At 42.3% G+C, this 26,956-nt stretch overlaps 1 protein-coding gene and 1 long non-coding RNA gene across 8 annotated transcripts in view; one reads left to right on the top strand and one right to left on the bottom strand.

Moving 5' to 3' along the window:
* Positions 1-234: 234 nt before the first annotated feature.
* si:ch211-26b3.4 (connector enhancer of kinase suppressor of ras 2) overlaps positions 235-26,956 on the bottom strand; it is a 29,156-nt gene continuing 2,434 nt past the window's right edge. The window contains exons 2-23 of the mRNA XM_053618255.1: positions 22,597-22,760; positions 21,007-21,209; positions 18,777-18,864; positions 18,598-18,639; positions 16,962-17,081; positions 16,814-16,873; positions 15,098-15,166; positions 12,002-12,148; positions 10,178-10,299; positions 9,839-9,993; positions 9,633-9,713; positions 8,688-8,926; positions 8,205-8,239; positions 6,208-6,256; positions 5,157-5,205; positions 4,880-5,052; positions 4,582-4,655; positions 4,150-4,221; positions 3,949-4,019; positions 3,152-3,234; positions 2,103-2,774; positions 235-2,005 (exon numbers count right to left, since the gene is read on the bottom strand). Coding sequence (XP_053474230.1) covers positions 1,784-2,005; positions 2,103-2,774; positions 3,152-3,234; positions 3,949-4,019; positions 4,150-4,221; positions 4,582-4,655; positions 4,880-5,052; positions 5,157-5,205; positions 6,208-6,256; positions 8,205-8,239; positions 8,688-8,926; positions 9,633-9,713; positions 9,839-9,993; positions 10,178-10,299; positions 12,002-12,148; positions 15,098-15,166; positions 16,814-16,873; positions 16,962-17,081; positions 18,598-18,639; positions 18,777-18,864; positions 21,007-21,209; positions 22,597-22,760 — 2,990 coding nt within the window. The 3' untranslated portion in view covers positions 235-1,783. The remainder of the gene's footprint in view (positions 2,006-2,102; positions 2,775-3,151; positions 3,235-3,948; positions 4,020-4,149; positions 4,222-4,581; positions 4,656-4,879; positions 5,053-5,156; positions 5,206-6,207; positions 6,257-8,204; positions 8,240-8,687; positions 8,927-9,632; positions 9,714-9,838; positions 9,994-10,177; positions 10,300-12,001; positions 12,149-15,097; positions 15,167-16,813; positions 16,874-16,961; positions 17,082-18,597; positions 18,640-18,776; positions 18,865-21,006; positions 21,210-22,596; positions 22,761-26,956) is intronic.
* On the top strand, positions 12,142-15,337 carry LOC128603663 (uncharacterized). Of its 7 annotated transcripts, XR_008385052.1 has the most exons (5): positions 12,142-12,543; positions 12,639-12,705; positions 14,209-14,350; positions 14,634-14,922; positions 15,153-15,337. It is a non-coding gene; the product is annotated as an uncharacterized LOC128603663 (long non-coding RNA). The 7 variants fall into 7 exon arrangements; XR_008385046.1 differs by lacking the exon at positions 14,209-14,350; XR_008385051.1 differs by lacking the exon at positions 14,209-14,350 and having other exon boundaries at positions 12,142-12,705; positions 14,634-14,738; positions 14,826-14,922.

Genomic DNA, 26,956 nt, shown 5'->3' with positions numbered 1-26,956 from the left:
TTGAAAAGTAGATAAGCATTCTAAACATTCTAGATCCCTTGGACTTTGACCTCACAGTCTGGACTTGAATCACAGAGTTCTAGATTTACTTACAAATTCTAGAACCCGAGTTGGAGGAAAGACAAACAATAATAAATAAACAACGTCCCCGACCTGAATGTAAGCCAAAGCGTAAGAGGTAATAACCAGCTGCCCCCCCCCCCCCCCCACCCCCAAAGCGAAAACAGTCAGGATACCAGAGAAGCAAAGCTTTAGTCTTTTGTGTTCCTTATTATTATTATTATTATTATTATTATTATTATTATTTTTATCTTTTTTTTTTTAGAAAAGAAAATTAGATAGCTTCCGCCTTTGCAGTGCCAGAAGATTGCATTCACGATTAAAAGTTCACAGTTTTGAACATAGGATGCAGCTAGGCAAAGGATATTTCTCTTATATACAGACTCTTCATCAGCTCAATCGGCGTAGATTAATAACTTTTAAACCATGCAGGAGTTCAGCTATGTTCTAAATACTCTAAAGAACCCAAGTTTGATTACAGACGTGTCATCGTAGGCTGCCGTTCCTACAGGAAGTGCATCAGTCTTCTTAAATCTCTCTCACACGCACATGCGCGCACACACACACACACACACACACACACACACACTTGCATGCTCTGAGAGTTATAACACAGTAGGGCGGTGTTGCTTGGTAACAGAGTGAAGCCCGTTGCCCATGGCTACATGAGCGCTCGTCCTGCAGCATCCCGAGGGAAGGGAAAAAACGAGTAAACAAACAAACAAACGAGTCTCGGAAAAAAAACCAAAGCCGTCTTTAGATCCTGGAGACGATACGAGCAGATGAACGGATGGAGAAGTTCGTTAAAGCGATAGTTGGACGAGAAACAAAGACAAAAAAAAGAAAAATCAAACTTACACAATTTTACACCAACTTACACCAAATGTAGCCCAAGTATCTGAAGGTCACTGCATTACAGGCTAATGTAGCTAACAGCTCAAGGAAACGTATAGTTAGCATTAAGCTACCATCTGGTAGGAGGCGTGGCCTAAAGATGATTCTATTTCATGTATATGACCTGGTGGACGGTTGGAAGACAGCTGCTTATCTGGACGCAGATTTCAGGGAAGCGTCAGCACGTGTACTTCCTGGTGTGGTCCATCCCATAACTCTAGAGCTCTAGAGATTTCGCGGATCCAAAAAGTGCCGCTTTGATGCGTCGATCGTTTTTATTGTCGCCAAAAATCTCCTAGTGAATGTAATTCTACCTTACCTTAGCTAACGTTTGAGCTGCTGAATTTGCTAGTTAGCCTTATTTAGTTAGCTAGCGGTGTTTTTACGAAGGCAGTGTAGGCTAGTTCAGGATCCGACAGACTAGCAAGCTTCTGTTTGTTAGCTAGATTAGCTACATTAGCGTCAGTAACTCAACAGGACGACTTCTGGTGTAAAAGGGACATTGTGTACGTTTGATTTCGGGATAAATTGTTCCGTTAAGGTGTGTAGAAGATCCGTGTGCGAGCGGTGATATACACGCATCACAAGTGCGACGACTGAAGAAGAAGAAGCGGCATGTTTGTCCAGGACACGTTCTGGAGTCGTTGCAAAATAACAGTTCTCTTACAGTGGCTCAGTCAGCTGTCAGTTAAAGGTCAGGTACCCAATCAGAGGGAAGAGGAGGGGCCACAGTGTTTCATTTTCACGTCGCATTCTGTCCCAACGTGTCTTTTCCTCCGTTGACGATAGTGTGTGTGTGCGTGTGAGTATGTGTGTGTGTGTGCGCGTTTCAGACGTGTGTCTCTATAAAGGAGTGTGTGTGCATCAGTAGTGTCGGAGACAGAGGTAAAAGGTCGCCTGTCTCAGTGGGCAGTTCCAGAGGGGCGGAGCTAAACTCGCAAATATCCAGGAAGAGCTCTTGGTTCCTCTGCTTCCACTCGCGGAACTTGCGAGAGGTCAGGCAGGGGTCATCCAGCACCTGACCAATCACAGCCAGGTCTCCTTCTTTAGCCTGAGAAACACAGAGAACAGAACGTCAGCTTGACAGAGATATCAATGCAATTTAGCGTGGAATGTTTTAGTGCCGGCTTTCGGTATATAGCGCGTACCTTTAGCGTGGATCGGAGCGCCCGGATGCGATGGAGTTTTTCGTTAGTGGCCGGGTCGTTGCAACGCTTGGCGAACGAGCGGCGGAACTCCTGGCGCGTGGAGGGCCGCTGGTGTCCGAACGCAGACACGCTCGCTTGCTCCAGAGAGCGATACAGCTCTTCCAGAGGGTCTGGTTCCTCGCAGACACGCTTCGAAGCGTCACACACACGCTGCCGGACCTCGCACACACTTTCCTCCTCCTCGTCCTCCTCCTCCTCGTCCTCCTCTTCTTCCTCGTGAAGCCGGGTGCGGGGGCACAGCGTGCCGTGCGAGCGGTGCCTCGGGAGGCTCTGACTCCTCTGTTTGTGGGAGTGGCCGCGTGGGCGGGGCTCTTCGCTGTCCGTCAGCGGGAACGGCCCGTCGTGTCGAGGTGGGCGTCGGCGTCTGGCGGGAAGCGTGGCTTGGCGCAGTCTCTCGGGTGAGACGGTTACTCGTCCGTCCCCTCCGGCGCCCGTCTGGAGGTAGTGAAGCCCCGACGAGCCCACGGGGGTCTCGATCAGGTCCTGCCAGGAGCGGCGTTCACGCTCGCGATGGGTGGAGCGACAGGACGAGTGCGAGTCCTCGGCGGACGAGTGCGAGAAGGTGGAGCCGCTGGAGAAATGGCGCTCGCCGAACGCACTGGATGAGCTCGCCTAAAAACCACACAGAACACATCGACATATCAATAATCAATAATCGATGAACAGCATTAATCCATACAGGAGTCAATAAACGGTTAGCAGGAGCTTGTTGCTAGTCTTGCCCGATTTATTCTCATATTTGTACTATAGAAATGACGTTAGTGGCGTCTCATCTTGGATAGAGACCGGAAGAGCTCCGTTTCCATCAGTACCTTTTCACATACACGTAGTGACGATTTTAACATTAACGTTACAGTTGTGCGGCTGCAGAATCTAAAGCGAGGCAGCGAGACAAGGTCGGTAGGTATTGATCCGAACAGAAAGGGGGTTGCTGAAACACTCGCACTCAGTACTGACAGAGAGAGAGAGAGAGAGAGAGAGAAACTCACGGCAGGATTGCAGTGGTACGTTGACTCCTGTTTGAGCGTCATGGATCCATCGACCTCCTCCTGGTCGCTCTCACTCCAGTAATCTACACAGCAACGACAGACACACCACATTTATATGCATCCTTCCTGAAAACTGTTTCGGATGTTTCAGGACACCGATGACACGTAGTCCTGTAATTGCTGGACCGATTATCCGCCGTAGAAACCGTGAAATGTTTCCAGAAAGCACACACTTTCACTTTTCGTTCACAAATCGTTAGCATTTATTCGTAAAATGATCGATGTGACGCTTCGTTATAAGCCTGTTTAATATTTTTACTCTTTCGGAAGAAAACTAAAAGCTATATTGAACGTGTATTGTTGGTTTTATTTCGCATTAATAAACTGAAAACATTCTTGATTTGGAGTCGGAGAAATCGTTCAAACGGGTAAATTGAGTCAAGAAGATTATTAATGGAGGTGGGGAGAAGGGGGCGGGGCTTACAGGTGGGTGTCGGTTAATATCGGAGAGTTCCACACACACACACCTACACAACTGTCATTCATTCCAGATCCATATATCGAAAAACAGACGACTGCAATTTCAGTATATGTGTGCATATGTATATATATATATGAGCGATAACTCGTACCAGCGTACTCGGATAGTGAAACACGGAGCTCCTACGCAAAACGTGTCAAACCATTCGACTCTGCATATCGTAAAGATCAAAAGCATTGTAGAACCTTGCTAATGTTCTAGAAATTAAAATTTTTTACATACCATGGGCGGGGCTGTAACTCCCCCCACCACCTACCTTCGTCTGGGCGGGGCACCGGGTCATCCGGAGTGTAGCCAATCGCAGCCAAGCCGAGACGATTCATCCACCTGGAAAAAAAACAGTGACACGTGGTTTACATGACAGCGAGCTGGAGGATAAACGCTTCCATCACTACATTAGCCTCGTAGCTCCAGTGCAAAGCTAAAGACCTCGCTAAAGAGGAGCCGAGGTATTTACCTGTTCATCTCCTCCAGGTGATCCGTTGCAAAAAAGAAGCTCTTAATTTTAGGATGGCAGGCCTTGAACGCACTGGAAAAAAAAGCAATGAAAGAATGACAGTCTACCGGAATCACTAGAACAAGATGAATACGTTTAATTTGTTATTTTTATATATATATATATATATATATATATATATATATATAAATTACTGCACCATAGTGCTAATGAATGCTGGATTCTGATTGGTCAGAAGGTGTTGATTAGTTTTCTAGAATGGCAGCTCTGACAGTTCTACACTCGTTCTACTATAAATACGTTATCGTTTCTATAGTAACAGATCGTTCACAGATTTAAAAACTGTTTCTAGCCGCTATAAGAGGAATAAAAGACATGACATGCGGCAGTTCTAAGAAACTAATCAACAGTTAGGGCGCTGAGCTTGCTCACTGTTTCCTCCTGCATTCGATCGCTCTGTCGATCCGGAACTCCGGCAAGCTGATGAAGCCTTCTGCCTTCTCGTCCTGGAGGAAAAGTGGGAAAGAGAGAGAGAGAGAGAGAGAGAGAGAGAATGAAAGAAGGGAAAAAAATAAAACGATGGAGGAAGTTAATCTTTAAACCTGAAGTAATGACTTCAGTCACGTCCTAACTAATCTGCATGTTAACATCTCAGCTCTCTGCTCCAGGAAACCACTAGCTGTGTGACGTCCCTTGCAGACGTGAAGGTGTAGGAGAAGGCGTCGCTTACGTTCTGGTTGGTGTACCAGTAGAGATCCGAGTCCTTGAGGACGAACCAGTATTTCTTCCATTTCTGGGTGAAGTAGCCCGAAGCGTCCTTCTTCTTCCACAGCCAGCCTTCACAGTCGCCATGTCCCAGATCCTTACAGGCGATACGCCTCCTGCTCGAGTTGCTCTGAGACCCTAAACACACACACACACACACACACACACACACACATGGACGCATTACAGCACCCGTACAGGATAACTACACAATCCAACAGCGCGCAGTGTTTCTATCCTACCTCTGCTTTTCTTCTTGGTCTTGGTCCTTAAGGAAGCATAATGCATTGACTACAGAGAAAACACACACACACACACACACACACACACACACACACACACACACAGAGGCACCGTTAGACCCTTAACCTTCATCGTTTTGGATAAAAGCACCGGTCAAATGTGAAATTTGAATGAATCGAACATTCGAGTCTTTTCCTTTGTTTTGATTTTGATGTTGAATCAAAAGGGGCGGGGCTAAAGTTGAATACGTTAAATCAGCCGGTTGCACACTTGTGTATGTCGCATCATCACTAGAATACTTTTTTTAAAAATATTAAAATCCGGATTTCTGTCAAGACGCTTCGTCACAACGTTTATCGATAAACAGAATTCATTCGTTGAAGTTAAACTACACAATAGGCTATAATGGTTCTGGAATAGATGCGGTGCGTTTTCCCGTCCCGCACCGGGTCTTCCTGGGATAAGCGACGGGTCCACTCCGACCCTGATCAGGACAGAAATGAGCTAACATCAAGGCTACGTTAGGATAGCCAAGCTAACATTAAGCTAGCTAACGTTAGGTCAACGTCGGGTATTTTGCGTGCGTAAACGAACCCGGTATCCAATTTTGTTAGCAAGTTAGTTATAATTATGTAAACTAATTTTACTGTTAAAAAATGGAAACAGCCGCTAGATAACATTTACACATAAAATATTCTGCTGTGCCTCTTAAACCAAGCTAGCTAACATGAGGTAAACCGTTTTATTGTGTAGTTCCTGTAGCTCCAGTGTTTAGAGTTAAGCACTATATCAAACCAAAGAAATGAGACTGGACGATCATAAAGAATTTAAGCCCCGCCTTTTCCCCCACACATTTTCACTCGGGGGGGACCCAGGAAAACAGTTGCTTGTCTTGGTGTGTCGATTTGTCCTGGTGAATCAATTCAGCTGATTCGCATCAAGGAATCGTTTAAATGGTTCAACTCGTTCGTGAGTCGTCCCTGTCATTCAAATCCAAGAGAACGCAAAGGAGAGAGTAAAGAATTGGAAGAACGGACGAAGGATTCCTACCTTCCTCATGGGTGCGCCTGCTTGTCGGTCCCCAGCAGAACCGGCATACCTGAGGTAGAAGAGGAAGATGCTGAAGATGAAAAATAATGCTACTACAGGTATGTACCACGCAGTATGGCATTGTGTCATAAATTTACCCAGAATGCATTACGCAAGCAGCTTAAGCTAGCAAACCTACTTAACTGTGTAAGTGAAAACAGTTAGCATGCTAGTTAAAATGACAAACGATGTTTTTCTGTTGCATAATTTAACCAGTTTTCACTGGAGAATCCTCAGCCACGAGCAATCCAATCCTCCTTGTTCCGTTCCAAAGCTAGCGATATTACACCCTACACTTGCCATCAGATACAGTATGTATCGAGACCTTGGAATTATAACATCCTGGTCACCGATAATCGTTACAACCTCGGATTTTATTTTTGAGCAACGTTTTGGCGTAAATCTTCTCGCACACATTTTATTGTCAGACTTAGAATTGAACATGAAGTGGTTCCTGTTACATACAAAAAGTCCTTTCGTGGCTTGACATGGCTTCAGACTGATTCATCATCAGACGGTAATCGCTAAAAGAGCTGCTAATTAGCTGCTAGCAGTAGATTTGTGTTCCAGTACTCTCGCGCTAATGTCCCTCAACATTAGCAAGCGGCACAAACACAAAAATTCATATTTGCACTAAGAAGGTGTGATCTGTGGTAAAGTTCCTCTCACAGGATGGTGGGGTTTTTTTTTCACTATGACACAAAACACCCACACCTACAGGCAGCTTACTCCCTTGGACAAACAAGTGTGTGTGTGTGTGTGTTTTGAGTTGCTCGGTATGCAAAAAAAGTGTCTGTCTTTCCATTTGGCTTTGTCTCACCATTGTGAGCATCATAGCTGTTACCTTCATCTGCCCTCAGCAACAACTTACCCACTACAAAGCACATAGACTTATAATGCACAGGATGTGTGTGTGTGTGTGTGTGTGTGTGTGCCTCATATTTGCTCTCTTACTGCACGTTCTGTAGTCGACAACAGTACACACACACACACACACACACACACACACACGCTAGTTTGTGAGCCATTAATGTAATAAATGCTGAATAATAAAATAAAAACAATAATTAATGAACGGATCTGCCATGAACTGACGTATTTATGTTTGTTATCAGGGTTGCAATTAATTTTTTTTTAAATTAAGGCCGAAAACACCAAACTTTCTCAACTAAAATGCCAGACAGAAATGCCCTCTATGGCCTCCCACACACCGTATCCTCGTCTGACCCTTTTCGTCTCCCGCGTTCCATATATGGTCACGGTATATGGTTTTCGTTCGCAGTAAAGCCTGATTTGAAATCCCAAAACCACGGGAAAGTCGGACAAGCACCAATTAATGATGTACGAAAAAGGGGCGTGGTTTAATCAACACGTTTGATAAGCACTTCACCAAAATGACAAATTATAAGCAGAACCGCGAATACGCTGGGAAAATTAAACCGCGATCGCCGTGTTTCCTTTTACTCCACTTTTTCATTCTTTCTGGTTTTAGTTTCTGTTCGTTTCGGATTATGGATCTGCTCTTAGACTTTAAACCTGGCTGTAGACATTGACATCCGATTGCTTTCGGTAAACACGCTCACTTTTTTTTTTTTTTTTGCTAGGAAAAAGCAACAACAATAACAACAATCCGTTTACTGTGAAAAGCAAGTTACAATACCGCACTTATCACTTGCTTTGCTGATATGATGGTAAAAAATGTCATGTTAAAAAGCTTTATACAATTTGAATTTGATCGCATTTATTTATTGCAAAAAAATGACAATATAATAATAATAAATCAGTCCTAAAGCGTTAGCGTACAGTTCATTCTCAACCACATCCTCTCTGTCCAAAAAATCTGTACCATTCATTTACGACATACAGAGCTAACCATATAACGGGCAGTTCTGAATTTCCGAACGCTAATTCGGGTATAGAACGGCGTTCAGGCGGTGCAGAGACGGCGCAGGACTTACCTGTCTGTGTCGGCTCGCAGCGTGTCTGTGGCTCTCTGAGAGACAAGAATGACAGAAAGTGAGAAAAACATAGATCAGAGAGATTTCCTGTTCAGGCAGTGAACCGAAACTGTGTTACATGTTCAAACTCTGTGTGTGTGTGTGTGTGTGTGTGTGTGTGTGTGTGGTTGGTGTGCATGCTTAACCCTTTGAAGTCTTAGAAAGGTTTTAAATGTTAAGTGTTTGGTGTCATCAAGATACTGGTATTGGTGTAAGTGCTTCCACACCCCACATATAAGATAAAATTAAATTAAAAGAATAAAAGAATTAAATATTTCGACCGCAATCCAATTGATTTGCTTAGATCTCCAAAGTGTACATGTGTTTATCTAGCATGGCATTAAATATATATACATATATATATATATATATATATATATATATATATATAAATAACGTGTCATATTTCCTCATATCTTCCAGTCTGTCAGTGCGGAGACTCACGTGGTAATGCGGCATAGTGCTGGCATCGGGCAGCGAGAAGGGCAGCCCGTCCGGAGGTCCCGAGTCCAGACGGACAGGCGGGGCCAGCATGGAGGGGCTGATGGGAAAACTGGGGCTGCTGGGATTGCGGCTCTTCTTCCTGGTCCGCCGGCTGGTATCGCGCTGGGAAAACTCCGCCTCTTCCTGCAAGACCAGCATCCTGTCGTCGCTCAGGAAGCGCACCAGTGAGGAGTCCGAGTCTTCGACAAGAGAAAAAGGTCACATGCGGTTTTTCTTTTCTTTTCTCACCATTACAGTACACGACCTCGTGATTTATCTGTCACTATAGAAACGGCGGCGCGTCTGTAGTAGGCCGATGGCATTCGTGCTGCTGTGGTATAAACCGGCAATTTGCGATTCTGACCAATCAGAGCTGAGAATTCAGCCGCGCTGTGACCCGAGAGCAAGAGATCATAATTCTGTAGATTGTACACACGTGCTGTGTGATGTTACATGTGGTCTTAAACATTGTGGGTTTCTGGCTGCTATGTTTAGATCTGGTTTAGACTCCCACTCGATCTCGATGCTGTTTTTAGACGCCTGTTTCCACGCAACGCAGCACAACAGGAATTAAAAAAAATAAATTAAAAAAAAAAACACCCTCACCTCTTTCTCATTTCCAGAAGAAAAAAAAATCCCCCATATTCAAATGCAAACAGCGATATTATCAGCAACTTTATTCCAATAAAATACTGAAATACTGATTACTGTAAACGCTCGACACAGCCTGTACTCATGACTCATTTTGATTTCTTATAATTCTCTGAACGGTTTGGTTTTTTTTCTAATAGTGCGCAACATTAAGCTCGTAATTTCAGCAGGATATAAACTCCAGTTCAGTGCTCGAGTATTAAGGACGGGAAGTAGCGAGTCAAAACGTAAACGTGAAGTAATAAAATGTAATACCTCTGCTCCCTCGCTTGTAAACTCCAGACTCCTGAGGCTCAGCGAGCCACTCGGACGCATGAGGCACCTGCCGGGGGTCACCTGGAAAAAGGGTGTGTGTGTGTGAGAGTCTGAGCGTGTGTATCTCGGAGAATATTACCCCAAAATAGCAAGAAGACTTTCTATGAGAAGGGGTGTACAAAAAGTGTGTGTGTGTGTGTACAGACCCCGTGTCGGGGTTCGGTCTCGGCGTCGTAGTCCAGCGTTTCTGCCCATTTCATCGTCCAACAGGGGGAAATGAGGTCCCACCAAAGCCTCCTGATCCACGAAGAATCCTTCAGAGCCGAAAACACCAAAACCAGCCCGGTCCAACTCATCATCCCTAAAGAGAGAGAGCGAGAGAGAGAGAGAGAGAGAGAGAGAGCGAGAGAGAGAGAGCACTCTGTTATACCCATTTATATGAATACAAATGGTAAATATTACTTTTGGAGGGTCCTGTATCCTTTCAACCTGTACCTTTATTATTGTGTTTGTGTGTGTGTGTGTGTGTGTGTGTGTGTGTGTACCTGTGTCCATATGCCGGGGACAGTATAAATACATCATGTCCTGAGGATGTGTCCAAACCAGGTGAGACTCCCAGAGTGCTTGGGGGCGTGATAGACTCGCTACACGGACTGGTGGAGAGGGGCTGGAGAACCCATACACACACACACACACACACAGATACACACACGGTTATATAGCATGATCACGTCATTTATGCATCATCCAAACTGATTTGTTTCCTAATCATGCGCAATACAGGCAAATCCGTCCAGGTTCTGAACCGTGTTGGCTCCCACGTTCTGGCCCCCCCTCCCCTTACCCACAATCTGACCCTTTTCACCTTCCACGTTTTTTATTTGGTCAGTGTAGCTTTCCTAATCCTAATACATATGCTAATTATATAAGAGTACACTTGCTAAAAGACAACAAAGTTAAAAATCTAAAGCGTATAAGCCTGATCTAAATGAAAAAAGCAATGTCAAATAAGAAGAAAAACAAATCATATAAATAAATAAAAGTGTGTGTGTGTGTGTGTGTGTGTGTGTGTGCGTGTGTCCTCCTGTGAGGAATCAATATATAACAGATTATCAGCAGCTCTAGCACAAGCTCTGACAAGGATCATCAAAGACAGCACACTGGGGAGGCAGACACAGGAGTAGACATACAGACACACACGCACACACACACACACACACACACACTGACTGATTGCAAATCCAAACAGGTTTTTACTAAATCTTGCACCGTAAAGGTGAAATCAGAGCACAGCGCCTGAAACCATGTCAATCACTCTCCTGGTAACCATGGAGAGCATAGCAACAAGAGCTTGCATCACAACAGAGAAAGATTTGTGATAATACACAAAGCCATAAATGTGTCTGGCATGTCCAGTGAAGGGGGCGTGGCCTATCTGTCCATCCCAGTGAAGGGGGCATGGCCTCTCTGTTAGTTCAAGTTTAGAAGGCATGGCCTCTCTGTCTGTCCATCCCAGTGGAGGGGGTATGGCCTCTGTCTGTCCCAGTAAAGGGGCGTGGCATATATGTCTGCCCATCCCAATGAAGGGGAGTGGACTCGCTGTCTGTCAGTCCAAGTTTAGGAGGCATGGCCTCTCTGTCTGTCCATCCCAGTGAAGGGGGCATGTCCTCTCTGTCTGTCCATCCCAGTGAAGGGGGCATGGCCTCTCTGTCTTCAATCCCAGTGGATGGGACATGGCATCTCTGTTTGTCCATCCCATTGAAGGGGGCGTGGCCTCTTTGTTTGTCGGTTCCAGTGAAAGGGGTGTGGTCTATCTGTCTGTCAGTCCAAGTTTAGGGGGCATGGCTCAGAGCTACCATATAATTAATTGATATGCTATCACATCTAATAGCTCTAAATTGAATCATATTGAATCATCTGCTGCTTTAAATGGAACTTTTAGTTTTATACACCTTTGTATTTGTTCATTAAACCGATTGAAGTCTAAAAGGAACAAAATGGGTTGAGATTTTGTGTGTCGTGACTCTCATGGTGCCAATATACATGTTCTTACCTCTGTCTGTCGGAAATGTGTAACCATGGCAACTACAGAACACAAGGCGACATGGCAACAAGCCAATACAACACATGCACACATACACATGCGCACACACACGAACATACTTCAACTCCAAGTCTTACATATGTAGCATACACAATCCAGATTAGAATAAATAATTAAAAACTAATAAATAACTACAGAAAAGTAGAGAATATTTAAAAATGAAAAGCAAAACTATAGCTAAATATAAACTAGAAGTATTACATCTGGAATTAACTGAAATAAAAACTCTAACAACACACACACACACACACACACACACACACACCTGCAGCGCGAGGGGTTTCCAGCGGGTGTTCTTGAGCAGGCCCGGCGCTGAGCTCAGTGTGTTCTGGGGTCTTTTCTTCAGCGTGAGAACGACACCACTCGGATCTTCGCGCAGAGAATTCACCAAGTTCTTCAACTGCCATCCCACCTTAGAGAGAGAGAGAGAGAGAGAGAGAGAGAGAGAGATTTAGAGACATAAAGAGAGAGAAACAATAAGAGAGAGAGTCATAAAGAGAGAGACAAGAAGTGAGAGAGAAACAATAAGAGAGAGAGACATAAAGAGAGAGACAAGAAGTGAGAGAGACATAAGGAGAGAGAAACAATAAGAGAGAGAGACATAAAGAGAGAGAGAATAAGAGAGAGAGACAATAAGAGAGAATAAGAGAGAGATACAATAAGAGAGAGAGAATAAGAGAGAGAGACATAAGGAGCGAGAAACAATAAAGAGAGAATAAGGAGACAGAAACAATGAGAGAGAGAATAAGAGAGAGAGACAATAAGAGAGAGAGAATAAGAGAGAGAGACAATAAGAGAGAGAGAGAGGTTGAGAGATTTTGCCCTAAAGTTAAACATTTGTATATATTTGTTTCATGTAATTCATGTTTTTTCCCCTGTTTAAGCCTCTCGTGTGTTAGCAGGATGAAGTGCCTGTAGGTCATGTGGATAAAAGCAACATGGCGGAGTGGTCAGCAGAGTCAGCACTGAGTTAGTACCTTTCCCCTTCCTCTTTACCTTCATTTCATTTCTACAGTATTTATTCCTGCTGTTAGTCTTCACGGAATGAAGAGCAGCACTACACACACACACACACACACACACACACACACACACACACACAGAGCTCGTTTTCTATTCAGCTCACTCTGTGCTGTTGCGTAACACTGCAGTGTAGCTGGCGTATTGATTAAAACCAGAAGCTGAAAGGAGGAGGTGAGAGACACGGGGCACTGTGTGTAAATGTACTCTCTCTCTCTCTCTCTCTCTCTCTCTCTCTCACTCACACACACACACACACACACACTCCGGGCTGAAACAGGCAGCCAGCTAGATGAGATTGGACACGTTTTCCATCTGAGCACACGGCTAAAAATAGCTGCAATCGCTTAATCGAAATGCGTTTGAAGACATGCTCACATGTCACACGGCCATTTTGTCTTCATATACAAGGCTGTTATTGTTGACGCAGGTTTCTATCTTCCTTTCCGTCTCCTCTCTGTGTTCACGGTGATATATTATTTGGGGACCCCCCCCCCACACACACACACACTCCCCTCCCCACCCCAACAGAGCCACAGCTTTTATGAAAATATTTAATTTACTAATGTCACTTAAAATCCTGTCAGGTTAGCTCACATCTTCGCTAGCTGTTGGCTAGTGCTAGCAGCGACGATTAGATTAGCAACATTTATCAACAGGGTTTTCCTCAGAAATCCAAATGAGTGCTCTAATGTTTTCTGGTTAGCTAAAACTGTGAAAATGAACTTAAAATCCTGTCAGAACTCCTGTCAGGTTAGCCTATGCTAGCTAGACGAATATGATTTTAAAAATCCTCTCAGAAACGCCATCATGTTAGTTCATCTAGGGCAGCTGGCTAGTGCTAGCAGTAAAGATTGTAAAGATTTTATTTATTTATTTATTTTTTTAAATCCTGTCAGAAATTCTGTCAGGTTAGCATCTGTTAGCAGAGAGAGAGAGAGAATTCACCAAGTTCTTCAACTGCCATCCCACCTTAGAGAGAGAGAGAGAGAAAGAATAAGAGACAGAAATTTAGAGATATGAAGAGAGAGAGACAAAAAGAGAGACAGAATATAGTAATAGTTCATCTAAGGTAGATGGCTAATGCTAGCAGTAAAGATTTTAAAAATCCTGTCAGGTTTGCTTCGGTTAGCATCGGTTAGCATGTAGCGACCGTTAACAGTGATTTGAAACTCTCCAAAACATTGCAACTATAAGGTTTTATAACAAACATTATGTGGGGGGAAAACAAATGCCAAATAAATCAAATATATCTTAAAAATCTTGCCTCTTGTTATCCATCTGGCTAGTAAAATTATGAACATTTATAGTTATGGCTAAGTCCTCTCAGAAATTCCGTCATGGCTAGCACTGCCGCTGATTAGTTGTCTCATGTTAGCCAGCTCTTTACTGCTAATCATCATGAATATGGCATGAAAAATTCTCTCAGACCTGCTCTCATACGTATATTAGCTAGCGGTCAGGAGAATTAGGAACATCAGAATGAGAATGGCTTACAGATTTCCCTCAGAAAACCAGATGAGTCATCTAATGTTTTCTAGCTAGCTAGTGTTAGCAGCGAAGATCAAGAAACGACTGAAGAAAATCCTGTCAGGTTAGCTTAAATGCTATAAGCACGAAGCTCTTCCAAAGTCATTTTACAATATTCTCACACGGTCATCGCTCATGTGGTAAACTTTGTAAACATTTATGAGAAATCGTGTCAGGTCAGCTTGTTTTAGCCACACGATTTCGTGATCTGCAAATAGCTACATGTAACGTGACTGATACTGATATTTTAGCTGTGAACCAAGAACAGTTTCTATGCAAAAAGCCAGTGCCATTTAAAAAAAATAATCTGTTTTTTTTTTGTAATGCCTAACCTTCTCTCACGTTAGTCATCACACAACAGCTACCAACCTGCGAGGGTGAAGGGCAACGCGTGGGTCTTCTGAGACCTCTTTTTGAACTGCTGCTCACGTACAAAGTCAGGAGGCGAGAACGTACGCGAACAGACAGACGCTAGAACAGGCTAACAATGCTCTGATCAATGCTGTGATGTGTGCCATTTTCTTTCCACCTCAAGACAGAGATCGGTCTCTCATGGACTCATGATCTGTCAGCGATTGTGTGAAACCGTAGACAGATGTACCAGCCTGGAGCCTGAGCGGAGTCTACATTAGCAAGGTGGCAGTTCAAAAATAAAATGCACGCAACGTTTCTTTTACGATCAGACAATCAACCAAGATACATTTAGTATCCCAGCAAAAAAATAAATAAAAATAAACCAACACACACACACACACACACACACACACACACACACACACACACAGACGCACACACACATAGGATTACTCACCACAGTTTGGTAGTTGACCTGAATGACCTCATCACCTGCATGAATCTTCTTACAGAGATCCGCGGGAGACTACAAGCAGCCCAGGACAGAGAAAGCAAACAAACACAGACAGATATTATATACTGTAAATATATATTTTATTTTATTCACATCGCTACCTTGGTGTGCAAGGTAACAAACATCAGATGTGCTTTTGAGTTGTGCAGATACGAATAAATGCTGAAGATCTTTTGACATCTACATGAAATGGATGACAATTCCGCTTCTTTTAAGTGCAAAACGGGCGGGGCTAATCCCTAAATGCTGACTTCCCTGCTCAAAAATGTTTACAAATGGAAACCCTCATAGAATTTGTAATGGTTTTAATGGTTGTAATGGTTTTAATGGAAACTGTAATTTTTGCATTCTATTGGTGGGATGTTATGTCTAGTGGATACAATTAAGGACCAAAAATGGGAACGGTAATGGTTTTAATGGTTAGCTGATGGTTTGTAATGGTGTTTGTTGTGGAACCCTGTGACGGGTTCTATTGTTTATTTGGTTTTTTTCAGCAGGGTTGTGTCTTCCAGGCAACTTATTATTTATTTATTTATTTCTAAATCAAAACTGTGTGGTATGAGTGAAACTAGACCTAGAGAACGAAACCTAACCTAGCAAGCGAAAGCTAACTTAAGAAACAGAAGCTAACCTAGCAAGCGAAAACCTAACCAAGCTAACCCTAACTCGACAAGCAAAAGTTAACCTAGCAAAGCTAGCTTCGTAGCTTAGAGTGTAACTTGGAAATTAGTTACAGTCTACGCTACGAAGCTAGCTTTGCTAGGAGAACTTTTGCTTGTCGAGTTAGTGTTAGCTTGGTTAGGAAGAGGAAGGACGACATGGGCTGTTGTGTTTATGCGGCAGAACACCGCAATAGCCATAGCATTTTAGAGAAATGAAGAAATACGAGCCAAGATGACCATGAAAGATAAAGTATTCTATGTCCCGGGTATCAGTTTGTTATTGATCAGCAGAGAAATGACTCAGCAGAAAGGACAACGGATATGGCAGTGTGCTCTCTAGCGGGTTTTTTTTCTTTCTTCTTCTTCCTCTTCGGTCTATTAGCCAGCAGCTCTGACAGCAGTGCAGCTTTTATATTAATGCGCTTGTACTAATACGTTATCGTTAATATAGTAACCGATAAAATGAAGTAACTAGTTTTGCATTAAATCGAACTAGAAACGTATGAAAGGAATTCTGCTGCTGCGGTGTAACAGGAATAAAACCCTTCAGGATGTGCTTTTATAAGAAAATAATCAATAACAGCATGCCCTGTTTTGTTTTATTCCTAACTTAACTATGAAAAAAAATGTTTTTTTTTATGGATTGAACTCACTTTTTAATTAGTTCAAGTAATAAAAATATATTAACTTATTTTTTTTTTTTTAAGTACAATTAACTGGTAAATTGTTGCCATATGGCAACAAAGTGCAATGGTGGAAAGTATCATAAAGCCAAAAATAAAACAAAATGTGTGAGATGGCTTTTTTTGTTGTTGTTGTTATGTCAAAGTTAAAGCCCCCTTTTCCCAGTTACATAGGAAAAGAGTAATTTTGCTTTACTGCCTATGAAAAAACGAGAGATAAATGAATTGTTGCCATATGGCAACAACGTGCAGTAAAGGGTTAAAAACTGATATCTAAACCAAGAAACTGTGGAAAGCTGCAGCTTTAAACTCACGTTCTCTGTGGTGCCGGTGATCACGTGTAGACCGTCGTACGTGGATTTAATATACATGCCCTGACAGACAGAAAGACAGAGGATGGGGAAAGCTAGTAGCATTGCTCCAGCTGGGTCATGTTTTGGTTAAGCGTTGTCGTTTACTCACCAGGCCCTCGTTGGGCAAGACGTTGGTGAGGTGGACGACCTCCAGGTGGGCGGACTGTGACACCAACGAATCAGACGACAGAGAGATGATGTGCTCGCAGATTCCTGACAGCGTCTTGCACTGACAAAGAGGCATACACAAGCATCGAGATTATTTACGTGCACTGGAGCTGTGATAAGAATCCATTAGCTACGTTAGCCTCACGCCTCAACTGTGTCTCACTGGGCTGCATTTTAACCGAACAGGAAGAGTCGCATTTTGTTTATTCGCTATCTTACCTGAGGATAAATCCAGAACTAGATCCGGCTATGTATTTTTTTTCCAAATGCAATTAGGCTACTGTTCGTTTCTGTGTAAACTCTTTCCTACATAGAAAATTAGCCTTAGCTCATTTGATCTAGTTACGTTTAACCACAGAATTCATTCTGAAAATCTACGAGTTCACATGAATACAGCTAGCTATGAGATCAGCTATGAAAGTGCTACGACTAGCTATGGGATTAGACGTGTGTGTGTGTATGTGTGCGTGTGTGTGTGTGTGTGTGTGTGTCTGTGTGTGTGTCCACATGTCCCTATAACTACATCGTGTCCTCATTTCTAGTTTCCAGCCTTTTTTTATTCTCTCTGTTCCTACTTCAGAAAAAAACCCTCTGACCTGCTTTCTGCTACTTTCTTATTTATGAGGGCTGCAGAGCAAACCAACACACTCCAACTGATCTCTCTCTCTCTCTCTTTCTCACTCTCTCACTTTCTCTCACTCTCTCGCTTTCTCACTCTCTCGCTCTCTGTCTCACTCTCTCTCTCTCTCCCTCTCTCTCACTCTCTCTCTCTCACTCTCTCTCTCTCTCTCCCTCTCTCTCACTCTCTCTCTCACTCTCTCTCTCTCACTCTCTCTCGCTCTCGATCTCTCTCTGTTCTGAAAAAGCATTAATAGCTTTGCAAGAGCTCAAGGATAAAGCCTTGAGGATCTGCATGATTAACCATCATTCACACACACACACACACACACACTTCTGAATATGAAAAGAAAAACAGGGAAAATTACTCCATTTTATCGACGCGGTCAAATGGAACTCGTAGTTAAAGTAGTGACGACACTGTTGCTAAGCAACTAGAACTTACGAACGCAGAGCAGGGAAACCAGCTAATGACAAATGCTAACTACCGAGCTAGCTAGCACAGTACTATTACGTGTTTTATACAGACAATTTAAAGGCATGGCGACAGAAACAAAAATACCTGGAAACCGTCTGCAATATCAACGTTTCCCTCAGATGTGCTAAAAACGGGGTCGTTCCTAAGTTCCGATGTTCCCAGGGTCCTACATTCCCCAGATTTATATGGCACATGATAAACACACGACAGAGGATATTAATTAATAAATCTGGGCCGGGGGAGGGGGAGGGGCCGGGGGCGGGGCCGGGGCATAGGACACTGCGAACATAGCTACGCTCCCACTAAAACTATGCTGTAATTACAGTTAGCGCAAACCGCTAACGGAACTCCTGTGTACTCCGCCATTTTGAAAAGGAGTCGAATTAATCTCACACACAGGTTTAGGCATTTAAAAAAAATGCGAACGTTAGCATGTTAGCAATAGCCAACTCACAAAAGTGTGTATTCGTGAGACACTCACCACATGGAGTATTTTATTCTCCGTTTCATACACGGTACAGTCCTGAAACACAACCATAAACATTAAACAATATCTGTTTTCGCTATACGCTAATCATTTTACATGCACTCACACAGGCACACACAGAAACACATGCTGACACAAATGCAGACACTTTTATGCCACACACACACACACACCTGTTGCACTATGGTGGTTAACTCGAGACAGAGTTGGACAATGTTGTTCTTCAGCACTGAATACTCAGTGACACTGACAAACGGTGACCTGCAACAAAGCACACACACACACACACACACACACACACACAAAAGTGAGGTGTATAATTAAGCAGATGGTACACACTAACAACACATAACTACAGGATACTGTGTGTGTTCCTTCAGCTTCCTAAACACAATTCCGCAGCTAGCTATGCTATGCTACGCTAACGCAGATTAGGGAGTGACGCGGCGTCAGAAAGCGACGAATCAGATGTGACATGTTAAACAACATAAAACACAGAACCTTTTGTATCAGACCACCACATTTTCAGGTGAGAAAAAGTATTGGAACAGATAAGTCTAGAAGTAAATGAAAGTAAATAACACTTAATATTTGGTTGCATTTCCCTCACTTGTAATAACTGCATCAGGTCATGTGACTCACTGACACCAAACTGTCGGTTTCTTCTTCTTTGAAGCTTCTCCAGATTTTTCCTGCAGCTTCTTTCAGTAGTTGTTTGTTTCGGGGGGTTTCTCCCTTCAGTCTCCTCTTCAGGAGGTGAGGTGCTGATCAGTTGGGTGAAGGCCTGGTGATGGACTTGTCCAGTCTAAAACCTTCCACTTTCCCCCTGATGAAGTCCTGTGTTGAGGTGGAAGTGTTTTTTAGACCGTTGTCTTGCTGCATGATGAAGTTCCTCCTGATTCATTTAGATGCGTTTCTCTATAAATAAATAAAATCATGAGTTCCTCATCAATAAAGATCAGTGAGAATGTTCCAGAAGCAGCCGTGCAAGCCCAAGCCATGACGCTACCTCCACCATGTTTCACAGATGAGCTTGTATGTTCTGGATCATGAGCAGATCCTTTCTTTCTCCACACTTTGGCCTTTCCATCACTTTGGTAGAGGTTGATCTCGGTTCCAGAACCTTTGTGGCTCATCTCTGTGTTTCTTTGCAAGTTCCAACCTGGCTTTCTTATTCTTAATGCTGATGAGTGGTTTCCATCTAGTGGTTTGGCCTCTATACAGCGTCCTCCACTAATATTGGCACCCTTGGTAAATATGAGCCAAGAAGGCTGTGAAAAACATTGTCTTTAACTGGAGACGATAACGGCATCGTTTTCAAAAACATGCACTTTGAAACCTGTTTTTAAAAGTTTGTGTTTTCAGACCCCGAAACGCCATCGTCGTGTAAACGAACAGCCAAACCGCATAAAACTTTTTCCGTTTTTACTTGAAAACGTTGTCATGTAAACGGCCCCGAAGTCTTCTTCAAACGGTGAATTGTGGTACCTTCACCCTGCCCTGTGGAGGTTGTTGGTGATGTCACTGACCGTAGTTTTTGGGTTGTTTTTCTGCACAGTTCTCAATGTTTCTGTCATCAGCTGCTGTAGTTGTATTCCTTGGCCGACCCGTTCTGTGTCTGCTGCTCAGTACACCAGCGGTTTCTTTCTTTATCAAGACATTTCAAATCGTTATATTGCTATCCCCAATGCTTCTGCGATGCCTCAGATCGATTTTCCCTCTGTTCTCAGTTTCAAATCGGCTTGCTTTTCTCATGTAGACAGCTCTCTGATCTTCATGTTGGTTTATCCTTTTTAACAACAAACACAGTCTTCACAGGTGACACTGAAAACTAAAACCAAGAGTAGATGTTCAGAGTTATTTATTGTTTAAACAGGTCTAACAGGACACACCTGGGAAACGAGAAACACCTGTCAGTCACATGTTCTAATATTTTTGCCCGCCTACAAATTGGGTGGTCTGATACAACCTGTTCTACGTTCTACGTCGTTTAACACACCTTACATATTAAATACCAGGAAATAAAAAGCTGCAATCCTAAACTCGCTTCTCATTTTCATCTTTTGATCTCAAAGCCAAATGTCTTCAGTCTACAGCAAAAATAAAATGAATTGGCCTCGCCGTTCCAATAGTTTTGGAGAGGACTGTACAGATTGCTTCGAAAGCTACAAGTCAGCAGCAGGTACATGTCTTGTTCACAGTTAAATAAAGAATCATTATCAAAATGAGCTACCTAGCTGACTTAGTTAATTTGCTCTGCAAACATTACTAGCTATGTTAGCTTTCTTCCATGAGGTAAAAGATTAGCCGGTTAGCACAGAGGTCAAGAAGAGATGAGCTGATGGGTTGGAGCTCAGCGGGGGGTGTAGGGGTCGAGTTCAGGGTCGTGTCAGGTCGTCTCACCTGTCCAGCCAGGCCAGCAGGTTCTTTGCAGCACCGATCAGATCCACCACGCTGGTGAGGAAGTCGTTGGGCAGCCGCCGACACACGCGGCCGTCGTAGTGACCGCCGCGCCGCCGGCCCGTGATGAAGTTCTGCAGGTTTTTAGCTGAAGCGTTGAGCTTATGGGAGAGGGAGCGCAGGTTCTCCGTCTCCAGACCGTAGTTCTGTAATCAGAGTGTAAGATTGCAGTGCTTACGTTCCCACGTTCTAAATTTTAGTCGCTTAAAATTTGACTCTGTCGGGTTTTTTTAATGCTTTGTGTTGCTCGTTTTTGGAAACGGGCTCAGAAATTTTTGGACAGTATATTAGATTAAATGTCGCCTAAAAGCAAACTGAAATCTGATGACAATTTTAGTAAAAATGGGACCTGTGGTGCAAAATGTGTCAAAAATGACACATCCAAAGTATCAATGTACAATCTGTTCAATAGTTTGTTTGTAAAAAACAAAACAAAAAAACATACATATAAAATCTGTATTATTGTTATACATCTGTTATTACAGTTTTACATTAAATCGCTGGCTGTTAAGATTTTTGAGCTCCCTTGAACACACTCTATATGATAAATAGGAAGCCATTTGGGAAGCTGTGTGCTGGAGGGGGTTTGAATATTAAAATAAATACATTTATTTAAAAAAACAAAAAAAAAACCAACAAAAAAAAACCAACAAACAAACTTGGAAACAACTTGATATAAAATCAGCGACAAGAACAAAATAACTGTGGGTAAAAATAGACTCCAAAACAGACGTTCATGTTTACAACAAAGCTATGACTTATGATGTTACAACATTACAGGCTCATTAATATGCAAATGCATTCGAAATATTCGACTAATAAATCTTTAACTAAATTCAAATGTTTTAACTTTTAAAGAAATTTGACAGCTCTAAGCTTCAAACACTTTCTGTTTTGCGTATATGAGTGTGTGTGTGTGTGTGTGTGTGTGTGTGTGTGTGTGTTTCGGTTGCAGCTTAAGAACCATGGTGTTCACGATGTAGCGGTTGTCATGGCAACGCTGGGCTGTGTCTCTCACAATTAGCACAGTCTTCTATCTTCATTCAGTCTCATTCTCTCTATCCTGATTCTACACTGTGTGGTAGGTGGGCTTTTTTTGGAAGCAGTGAGAATTTGTAAAAATACACATGCAGACACACACACACACACACACACACACACACACACACACACACACTGCTCACTGTTTGGCTTGTGTTCTTCCTGCTGGGTGCTAATCATACAGTGGGAAGTAGAGTGATTAATCTCGGCTGTGTCATTAATGCAGAGTAAACACGTCATTAGCACTCTAAAACACACACATACACGTACACACACATACACACACACACACACCCACACACACACACTAATACAAACGTATACACAGACTCATTCACACCTTTACATACATGAACAGTTTATTTATTTCTGCAGAGTTTCATTACTATTTTTATTTAAATGTATAATTACTATATATGTGTGTGTGTGTGTGTGTGTGTGTGTGTGTGTGTGTGTGTGTATGTGTGTGTGTATGTGTGTGCTGGGCCTCACCAGGGCACAGAGCAGGTCCACTGCTTCGAGGATGAGCTCCTGATGGCCGATGCGCGTGACTCCGAGCTCCTCGAGCTCCTGATGGGTGATGTGCAGCAGCTGCTCGCCAGAAATCCTCTCTCGCTCAAACACACGCACATACTGCAGCAAACAGTCGTCCAGTCCTGAGAGAGAGAGAGAGAGAGAGAGAGAGGTGAGAGAAGTGAGAGAGAGATAAGTTGGAGAGAGAGAGAGATAAGTTAGAGACAGAGAGAAGTGAGAGAGAAGTAAGAGAGAGTGATAAGTTGGAGAGAGAAAGATAAATTAGAGAGAGAGAGAGAGAGAGAGAGAGAAGTTAGAGAGAGAGCGAATTTAGAGAGAGAGAGAAGTTAGAGAGAGAAAGATAAATTAGAGAGAGAGAGAAGTTAGAGAGAGACGTTAGAGAGAGAGAATTTAGAGAGAGAGAGAGAAGTTAGAGAGAGACAAGTTAGAGAGAGAGACAAGTTAGAGAGAGAATTTAGAGAGAGAGAGAAGTTAGAGAGAGAGAATTTAGAGAGAGAGAGAGAGAAGTTAGAAGAGAGATAAGTAAGAGAGAGAGAATTTAGAGAGAGAGATAAGTTAGAGAGAGATAAGTTAGAGAGAGAGATATATAAGTTAGAGAGAGAGAAGTTAGAGAGAGATAAGTTAGAGAGAGAGAGAAGTTAGAGCCAGAGAGAATTTAGAGAGAGAGATAAGTTTAAGAGAGAGAGAATTTAGAGAGAGAGAGAATTTAGAGAGAGAGAGAGAAGTTAGAGAGAGAGATAAGTTTGAGAGAGAGAGAATTTAGAGAGAGAGAGAGAGAGAAGTTAGAGAGAGGGAAGTTTGAGAGAGAGAGAATTTAGAGAGAGAGAGAGAAGTTAGAGAGATAAGTGAGAAAGAGATAAGTGAGAGAGAGAGAGAATTTAGAGTGAGACAGATAAGTTAGAGAGAGAGAGAATTTAGAGACAGAGAGAGAAGTTAGAGATAAGTGAGAGAGAGAGAGAGAGAATTTAGAGTGAGACAGATAAGTTAGAGAGAGAGAGATAAGTTAGAGAGAGAGAGAATTTAGAGACAGAGAGAGAAGTTAGAGATGAGAGAGAGAGAGAGAGAATTTAGAGAGAGATAAGTTAGAGAGAGAATTTAGAGAGAGAGAGAGAAGTTAGAGAGAGATAAGTGAGAGAGAGAGAATTTAGAGACAGAGAGAGAAGTTAGAAAGAGATAAGTGAGAGAGAGAAGTTAGAGAGAGAGACAAGTTAGAGACAGAGAGAAGTTAGAGAGAGATACGTTAGAGAGAGACAAGTTAGAGACAGAGAGAGAAGTTAGAGACAGAGAGAGATAAGTTAGCAAGAGAGAGATAAGTTAGAGACAGAGAGAAAAGTTAGAGAGAGAGAGAGAGAGAGAGAGAGAGACAGAAGTTAGAGTGAGACAGATGTTAGAGAGAGAGAGAGAGTAAGCTGTTTTGTCTTCAGAAGTCAGTCCCTGTTAAGCACTATGAGCTAAATTGGATCACAATAACTGAGTTAGAATGAAATAAACGACGGTAAGTAAAAGAAGCGTCTCTGACAAACAGTGTAGATATTATCAGACTCTCAGTATCTGATTCAATATCAGACTGCTCTGTAGCAGGATTTCTGTCTACTTAACTGCTACTGACCTCTATAAAAGCTATAAAACTATAAGAAGAACCTACGGAAGTACAGAACGCTAGAGCTAGGAGAATGATTTACAGAACTCTAGAGATATAAAAAGAACCTGGAGAACTACAGAACTCTAGAGATATAAGAAGGACCTACAGAACTCTAAACTATAAAAAATTATCTACATAACCTTAGAACTATAAGAAGAACCTGAAGACCTACGGAACTCTATAACTATTAGAAGAACCTGGAGAACTCTAGAGCTATAAAAGGACCTACAGATCTCTAAAACTATAAGAAGAACCTACAGAGCTCTAGAACTATAAGAGGAACCTGAAGAACAACAGAACGCTAGTGCTATAAGAAAGACCTACAGAACTCTAGAACTATTTGAAGAACCTGATGCACTCTAGAGCAATAAGAAGAACCTGAAGAACTACAGAACTCTAGCACTATAAGAAGAACCTGAAGACCTATAGAGCTATAATAAGAACCTGAAGAACTCTAGTGCTATAAGAAGGACCTACAGAACTCTAGAACTATAATACGAACCCGAAGAACTCTAGCGCTATAAGAGAACCTGAAGAACTACAGAACTCTAGAGCTAAGAAGAACCTGAAGAACTACAGAACTCTAGAGCTACAAGAGAACCGGAAGAACTCTGGAGCTGAGAAGAACCTACACAGAACTCTCATTAAAAATGTCATTTAAAAACTCATAAAGAACACAGTGAAAGCAAGAAGCTATAAATAGATAAACTAGTCAGGGGTAATGAGCAATACATGAGATCAATTAGCTACCATAGCAACACGGGTACAGGAACAGGAAACAATGACCATTTAAGGGAAGTGAAGGGTAAGACAGCATATGAAATAAAATGGGTCAGTAAGGACAGTATCTGAGGAGATGTGACGGTGTGCGCGATGTCAAGCGTTTGTGGAAATGGAGGAAGAAACCATGCGGAGGTCGGTCAAGAGAAAAGAGTGAATGTACTTTTATTTTAAAGCGGGAAAAAGAAAAGAAAATATTTTTAGAATGAACTTTTCAGTTTTCCAAAATCCAGCAGGATACACATCCATATAAAAGCAGCTCGGATCGGAATATGAATCTGTATGTCCCCGTGTGTGTGTGTGTGTGTGTGTGTGTGTGCGCGTGTGTGTTTGCGTGTGTGTGTGCGTGTGTGTGTTCTTCATGTCAGCCATCATAGCTCCCTGGCAACAATTTCTTGGAGGTAAGCTTCTAACTAAAGGAGAAAAAAGCCATCCATTTCCTTTTATACACACACACAAACACACACACAAACACACACACACACACACACACACACACACACACACACAGAGCTCTGGTTAAGAACTAAGGGCTTATATTATGTTATAAACTTATGCTAAGGACTAAGGTTTAAGAATTGACGATAAAGTAAGCTAAGTAAGATAACACTAAGGATTAAGGATTTAGGACATACAATAAGAACTAAGCACTAAGGACTAACATTAAAGTGTAGTACACTATGGACTTATATAATGCGTTAAGGATTTATGTTACATACGAAGGCGCACACTCTAAGGATTTACAACAACATACACAAACACTAATTATTCCAGAATAAAGACTTACACTAAGGACTAAAGACTTACACTAAGGACTAAAGATATACACTAAGGACTAAAGATATACACTAAGGTCTAAAGACTTACACTAAGACTAAATATTACACTAAGGATTAAAGATATACACTAAGGACTAAAGACTTACACAAAGGACTAAAGATTTACACTAAGGACTAAAGATTACACTAAGGACTAAAGATTTACACTAAAGACTAAATATTACACTAAGGACTAAAGACCTACACAAAGACTAAATATTACACTAAGGACTAAATATTACACTAAGGACTAAAGATTTACACTAAGGACTAAAGATTTACACTAAGGACTAAAGATTTACACTAAAGACTAAATATTACACTAAGGACTAAAGATTTACACTAAGGACTAAATATTACACTAAGGACTAAAGATTTACACTAAGGACTAAAGACTTACACTAAGGACTAAAGACCTACACAAAGACTAAACATTACACTAAGGACTAAAGATTTACACTAAGGACTAAAGACTTACACTAAGGACTAAAGATTTACACTAAAGACTAAATATTACACTAAGGACTAAAGATTTACACTAAGGACTAAATATTACACTAAGGACTAAAGATTTACACTAAGGACTAAATATTACACTAAGGACTAAAGATTTACACTAAGGACTACAGACTTAAAGCGAGTCTCCTGCTCCTGGGAAATCTCTGCAGCGCACGTGTTTATGGAAAGTAACACATCGCATTTAAATCATCTGGGAATTGTAATGAACGTTCCGAGCTGAGCGAGTGTGTTAGTGCGGGGAAAACCCCAAACACCACCACTCACGCTGATCTCAGATCAGGGAAATGTGTAGCAGAAACCTCCCTCTGAGAGATGAGTCAGGGAGAGGAAACCCCTCAGAACCTTGTCTCTCTCCCACACACACACACACACCAACACAAATTCATATTCTGCTCATGCACATGCTTTCTTCTCAGCAGTTAAATCTAGAAGGCAAATGTACTGCAGACAGTTTGTTGTACTACATAAATCAAAATCACTTTCAGCTCATCTCTAAAACGGGAAACGCCACTCCCGCTCCTGACCACTCGAGAGGTTAAATTACAGTTCAGTCCAATAA

The sequence above is a fragment of the Ictalurus furcatus genome, chromosome 28 (genome assembly GCF_023375685.1).
Source record: "Ictalurus furcatus strain D&B chromosome 28, Billie_1.0, whole genome shotgun sequence".
NCBI lineage: Eukaryota > Metazoa > Chordata > Actinopteri > Siluriformes > Ictaluridae > Ictalurus > Ictalurus furcatus.
Note: the sequence above shows the minus strand (reverse complement) of the source record. Positions and strands in the feature narration are given on the sequence as shown.